This window comes from Myripristis murdjan, chromosome 3 (genome assembly GCF_902150065.1).
Source record: "Myripristis murdjan chromosome 3, fMyrMur1.1, whole genome shotgun sequence".
NCBI lineage: Eukaryota > Metazoa > Chordata > Actinopteri > Holocentriformes > Holocentridae > Myripristis > Myripristis murdjan.
This window is the reverse complement of record NC_043982.1, coordinates 14,870,013-14,877,108: the sequence shown is the minus strand read 5'-3', so window position 1 is coordinate 14,877,108 and position 7,096 is coordinate 14,870,013. Positions and strand designations below refer to the sequence as shown.

Sequence of the window (7,096 nt, the reverse complement as noted above, 5' to 3'; positions counted from 1 at the left end):
TCGTACCTGACCTTCTCCGACCCACAGGAGATAGTCACCCAAACTGATTAAATATGCAGTTTTACCTGATAAGGGATGCAGACTGCCCTGTCTTGTTACTTAAGCTTCATTTAACTTGTGGCTTCTGAAGATAAGAAATGTCGGGAGGGGTTAAGTAGTTGTAGTTAATTAAGGTAGGAACAAAATTATAGGAACAAAACTATTTATTATGTACCTGTTCTAACTTTGAGAGATTAAACCATATTCTTTAAATAGCTGATGGTTATTGACTGGCAGGCAGGCTTAAGCCCTGTCTGGCCAAAGGGACAGAGAGTGCTTTCTGTTGTGCCAAAGTCTGGCACCGATGTGGTGGCAGAGCAGTCGAAAACATAAGATATGCATGGTGGTGTGTATCTCTGCTAATGGGTTCAAACAGCTCAAGGTGAAACAACTTGCAGTTTTGTGTGCAAATGTGCAAATGTGGAAATGTGTGTGTGTGTGTGTGTGTGTGTGTGTGTGCGTGTGTGCGTGTGCATGTGAGTGTGTGAGAAAGAGAGAGAGAGAGAGAGAGAGAGAGAGAGAGAGAGAGAGAGAGAGAGAGAGAGAGAGAGAGAGAGACAGACTGGAGAGGGAGGAGAGTTAAATGTCACATTTAGAGTAGGATATATCAGAAATGACCAGCAGCAGTGCCGATACACAAAACCCCCACCCTATCACTTACGGATGGGAAAATTGTCATGTCTGGACCGGAATTGAAATTGCAGAATCTTCAAATGAGCCTAAAATAGATGAGGCGGCAAGGGATCTTGGAACAGAGGGAGGAGGGATTTGGAAAAACACTCCTCTGTGTCAGTAACCCTGCAATGGAAAGTGCTGGGGAAAACCGACCAAGGCTCCCTGTTCCCGTCTCTGACCACTCAGCCATACGTGGTGAATTACCTCTAATTATTTGCACTTGATTGAAAATTTCGCCTCGCATCTTTCTCTGCTGCCTTTTACCCCTAATTCAGCCAGCTGAATCACACTGGTCCTAGTTGAGACACAAAGGGCTAAAGTTGGAGGCTCATTACTTCAGGGACCGACTAACGCTTGACCCTATGTCGGAAGCTAATCCCCTCCCCTCTGCTCTCCCATCTCCCTCAGGGTCCTCTTAAGTACACTTTCCTATTACGCTGAACTATGTTGTGCTTTGATTGTGAATAGCTAGCCAGGGCTATAAATAGCCTTGTAGATGGGTACTGGATGTGTAGTACCAATATTGTTTGTGCTGCTAGTGAAAACGTCCAGCCGAGGAAGCGTCTCTACACATTTATTTGTAAAGGTGGATATGTTAATGTGACTATTTTTAGATAGTGCTCGCTCACTTCTGTTCCTTTGCTGCCACATTTTCTCCTCCACTTCATGCCTGCTGAAACGTTGATGATGAGCTGCTGACACTGTGACTGTGTGCTCCACTTTGCTCCACAACAGGCTATTATACCTCAAGCCAGGGAGATAAAATAACAACAACACAAAAAAGAGACGCATCTGCTAAACTGGACACAGATGTTGAGGCCTGGTCCTGCACTAGGCCAAAAGTAGTCGGCCTTTCCAATCCATTATCCCTGATTCTAATAAAACAAACAACATAAACATCTTAAATTTACTCATATACTACAGGTTGTGGGTTAAGCATGTATCTGTATCAGTCTGGAAAGCTCTCTCTTTAGAAACTGAAAGGTGGTTAGGTCATTGGCTGGGCACTGTTGGGGGAGTGTCACTCGCTGGACTTTCTGTTAGGGATCTATTCATAGCAACACTTTGGTCTAGATATAGCTTTGCTTGCCAGTTGGATCGTCAAGGTCAGCATTCAAAGCACCGCAATCACAGAGACAGGGGCTCGGTTGCTAATGCGATTACAGACACACAACAATTCCATTATGTCTCATTAGATTAAAAGTAGTTTAACATACAGAAGCTATAAGGTATCTACAGAGTAACAGAAAAGAGATTACATCTGGATTTAATGAGCATGATAATCAGACCCACAACTACAGACATGGCATGCTAATATAAACCTTAGAGCATACATAAATGAATGACAATATTTTTTTTCCCAGTTGTGGATAGATATGATGTTGAACAAGCAAATAGAGTGGTGATGGAAACATGTATTAATTTCATTTCTATGTTAAATTAGGTGGCTAAAAATCAAAACTTACAGTCATTTTTTTTTCTAATTTATCATGTTATCACGGTCTATTTGTGATCATTAAAATTAATTAAAAATGAAGCAAATAGGATCAAAAAGGATCTTAATAACTTTACATTTCTAATGTAAATAAATAACAGGCACATGCAATGGAGTGGTAAATAGTGATGATTTTTGAACCTGAAATTGTTATTAATCATGTAAGACAGCACAACTGATAGTATTAATGCAAAAGTCTGACCTGCAAAAACTAAACTGCTCTACTGCAGTTAAAAAAAAAAAAAAAAATACAAAAAAGTCAACATCATGTCTTTGGCAAAGGCCTGAGGAGTTCAAAAATACATTCAACATCTTGACTATTCCAAAAGTCACATTGGGTCATTTCACTTTCAGCTCAGTTCTGGATTTACATAGAAACTTTGCTCCAATTCCAAAAACACCCAAATTTGTTTTTTAACATTCACACCAATTTCCTAAATTCACTGACTTGAAAGAAAATCAACTTTAACTCCTTTAAATTTGCTGACCCTTAGGAGAATGATGGGACTAATATTCAGGACAGTGAGTGGGACAGGTGAAAAGTTACAGTGAAATCTTCAGGGGAACTCGCTCCTGGTTGGTTTTGCTGGGTGGTTTGGGGTTCTGGTAGGACAGTCTCACAAAAACAACGATGAGAATAGTTCCTGGAATAAAAAGATCCACAAAGCTTAACAGTGTTATGGCTTTTTGGTCTTGAGTAACTGGTACAGTTTTATTTTAAAGAAAAAAAAAAAAAAAAAAACTCAGCCCAGGCCATCTAAACCTTTATTCTCACCTATGACACCAAAGGTGCCAAGCAGAATGCCCACTGTTGACTGGATGGTTGGCATGCCCTGCAACTGCTTGGCCGCCATTTTGCAGTTTCCTCTGATGTTGCAGGGGCACACGGTCACTAAGGAGGGAACAGGATAAGGTAAGACAACAGTTTTACAGCATGACAAATCATGACAGCTCTGGCTCATAGAGGAATACAACTCAGTTTAAAAATTCTGATGTTAACTGGTGTGTGTATCGTTGTGCTGCATGTGTTGGTCGGTGTAATGCATGCACCGTGGGTGTGGTAGGGTGACCAGATGAAAATGGGTGAAATTTGGGACAGGGGAGTTGGGGCAGGGCGTGGTCACATAATCATGGTAGTACATTACAATGCATTATATTCAGTGTCAACGAACAGTAACAGTAAAACACATGAAAGTCCAAACTCAACACTAAAAGGCAGCACTGATCAACGGGTATTTCCCTCCCCACTCTTCCCAGTATCTGCAGTGACGTTTTTGTTTTTTGGCTGGATGTTCACCGGGTCCCGGGACACAGGGCTCCATGCCAGTGATGGATGGTTTAATTTCCTTCCATTAATGTTTTAATTCATCATTGTTTTGGCTATGTGTCACTGCTACAAAAAACTACAATAACCATAATTCTGTGCATATTCATAACTGCATAATTGTACCCTATTTAAATGGTTTATTTAACCATTTAACTGTGCATTAATTTATACCTGTATGATATGACTACATGTCAGCAGTGCAATATCCCTGTGTGTATATGATGTATATAGGTATACTTTTCTTACATATGCTCATTTTCTTATTTCTGTATTTATTGGTGTATATTTTGTAGAATTCATTTGCACATTTGCACTTAAAGCACATAATGCACATACTTTTGATACAACTTGTAATTTAATTTTTCTCTTTGGAATTGAGCATCTGCGACTGACCCAATTTCCCCTCGGGGATCAATAAAGTATTTCTGATTTTGATTTTGATCCATGCAGGCTGCAGACATAAAAGTGTCCATCTGTGGGCAACACCAAAATAATGTTTCATAATGATCAGTATTTTTTTAAAGATTACTTTTGGGCATTTCTGCTTTATTTGACAGTCACAGTAGAGAGAGACAGGGAAGGCAGGGGAGAGAGAGGGGATGACATGCAGCAAAGGGCCTGAGGTTGGACTTGAATGCAGGACGCCGCAGTCAGGACTCAGTCTAAACAAGCAATAAAAGAATAAATAAATAATAAATAAAGGTACACACTCTATCAGGTGAGCTACCAGAGCACCCTCATAATTAGTGTTACATGTTTTATTAGACTGTAAGTAACCAGAACTCCAGTTTGGTCTAATTTTGAACAGGATTTGGGATTTGGGACAACTGCTTGCAATTTGGGACTACCCCAAATTTTTTGGGATGTCTGGTCACCTTAGTGTGTCAACTGTGTTGAGCAAAGGACTGGGAAGAGTTTTTCAATCCCAAGGTTAGCAAAATCATTAATAAAGCCCCACAGCATGATTATGAAATGACCTGGTACACCTGGCACATTGGCACACACGGGCTAATCTCTACTGATTATTCCTACCCTCGTGCCCAGTGCCCAGTCTGTGTTGGCGAGTTTAAATGTTACCTGGCAGGTTGATGAAGGTGCTCCTGGGAGGAGAGCTGCTGTCAGAAATAGTGAAAGGCACAGTGTAGACCTCAGGGGCCAGATATGGGATATTTAAGGACAGGTTGGTGTGGGTATCTGTAAGACAAAGAATTCACTCAGTGGAGATGAATCATTTAATATTAATAAAGAAACCACTGATTTGTATTTAATAGCCAGATGTAATCATCTTCTTGCTTTGTTTGAATGATAAGGTGTTGATTGAAGTGAGCCCACTGTTTCATTTCTACTTCATTTAATGCATTTAATGGAGCTTTTGGGGAGGTAATGGCCTGATATTACTGTCTGCCATCTCAAACAACACCTTTACCAGTTATGATTTAGTGTTCCTGATACCTATAGTGTCAATTTAAAAAAAAGAACAGGCATTTTTTTTCAAATAGAGGTCCATACATTACAACTACACGCCACACAGGAGCAATGGGACTGGTTATAGAGTGGTTTAAACAGACCGACTGACTATCTAATCCGTGTGAATCATTCCAAAACACAGAGGCCCTGCAGCATGACGCAAAAGCCCCGTCCTGTAAAGAGAAAGGGTTTATCAGGCTGTTTGAACCCTTATCTGAGTGTCCTAAACCCCACAGCTGCACCTTACCGTCACTCCCTTTCATGCTCCATTTGTCTGTCAGGATATGCCAGAGCGGTGCCACACACCTCTAAACAGTGTCGGGGAGCAGCAAGTTATATGTAACTACTTACATGTGATTAGATTACAAAATAAACGTAATTGTAATCAGTTACAGTCACTGAGAAAAAACATGTAATTAAATTATAGTTAGTAATCAAAATGGTGGTAATTACAAAGGAATTACATCCAAATACATTATTTTTTGTTTAAAAAAAAAAAAAAAAAGCTTATATGAAGACCATTCATTCTGTTGCTTTGCCTATTTTTTACCATGCAGGAATGTCTTCCTTTGGCAGATTTCCAGGCAACATGTATCAACAAAAATGATGGGATGAAAGTTGTGAGTTGGGATGAAAATTATAGTGAAGAATTTTCAGTAAACATTTGACAGTCAGTGTTGAATACTGTTTACACTGCCAAGTTTAAGTTTGTGTTTCTAGGTTTTTCAGCTTTATTGTCCAGTTTAAAAATAAATTTAGAAGTTATCAAAAAGTAATCACATGTAATACACTGCATTACTTTGACGAAGTAAGTACAATAATTACATTACTAATTCCTTTTTACAGGGTAACTAGGATAAGATTTCAAAAGTAACCTTCCGAACACTGACTGTAAAGATGCCTCTGTCTTTTTTGACATATTACTGCTCTGTAGACTGGACTAAACATGTGCTGGCTCATTAACAGATTATCTAACGATGTAATGAGAAGAGCTGTCAATAATGTGAACACTGCATGCCTGACAGAGACTGAGGGAATTGAGGTCAGTGACCATTTGCCCATGCACGCACACACACACACACACACACACACACACACACACACAATCCACCTGTCTCCTGGAAGAAGAAAGCATTAGAAAGAGGAAAGAAAAACACCATGTACTGTAAGTTTTATAGAAGACATTACTGGCACGAGCAGACATTATTGGTACTGCTTTGACCAGGTGCAAAGCATTCTGGGATATTCTGTTTTTAGCCCTCTTTAGTTGGCAGGGACATGGCAGTGACGTCACATAAATTACACAGAAGATATAATTACAGCTGGGCTCAATCAATACCGACAGGAACAAGCGACTGAAAGAGGGAGGTAAAAAGAAAAGAGAGAAGGAAATGGCTGAGTTGAATGAATAACCTAATGACAGATGTCACAGCTGTAAACGAGTATGAAGGCATTAACGGAGCACATTATTGACACATTTCAATGACATACAGAGCGCCACTACATTATAATTACCATCCCCGATAGAACTGAAATAAGATGAGGGAAACAGAGGGTACATGGCAATTTGCTAGTCTTTCAGGCCACTTGGCGGTGTTCCTGTGACAGAGCACGTGACCGTGGCCATGGGAGGCATATTGCCTGTTTCAGCTCATAAAACTCACAGCTCTCTACGTCCAAGTTATTTACTCTTTTCCAAGGTCATGTCACTGGCTGTATTTCACAATCTATTTCTCAGTGCTGTTACATTGCATAGCCTTGTGGCATGATGACATCACCCTGTCTCCTCCAATAAAATAACTTCTATATTGGGGCGACACTGTCATAATTCAGGGCTGAGCTGATTTCTTTTTTTTTTTTTTTTCACCGAGGAAGCTCAAAAGTCTAATGGCTCTAAGGATGTCTAATTTAGCATAAGGCATCCCAATAGAGGATAAACTCCGTTTTTATTATTATAAGACAATAGCTTATTCAAAATATTACTATCCAAATAAGGTATATTTGACCACATATGGAAATGTTAGATATGTATATATATATAAGGGATTTCCATGTATAGCATGTATGTCCTTATTAAATTCCCATATATGAAA

At 39.7% G+C, this 7,096-nt stretch overlaps 1 protein-coding gene across 1 annotated transcript in view; it reads right to left on the bottom strand.

The window, feature by feature from the left end:
• Positions 1–1,981: 1,981 nt before the first annotated feature.
• The window catches only part of cdh16 (cadherin 16, KSP-cadherin), a 28,953-nt gene continuing 23,838 nt past the window's right edge, over positions 1,982–7,096 (bottom strand). Inside the window, 3 exon segments of the mRNA XM_030047604.1 lie at positions 1,982–2,853; positions 2,985–3,101; positions 4,614–4,730. Of these exon segments, the coding sequence (XP_029903464.1) occupies positions 2,753–2,853; positions 2,985–3,101; positions 4,614–4,730 (335 nt within the window). The 3' untranslated portion in view covers positions 1,982–2,752.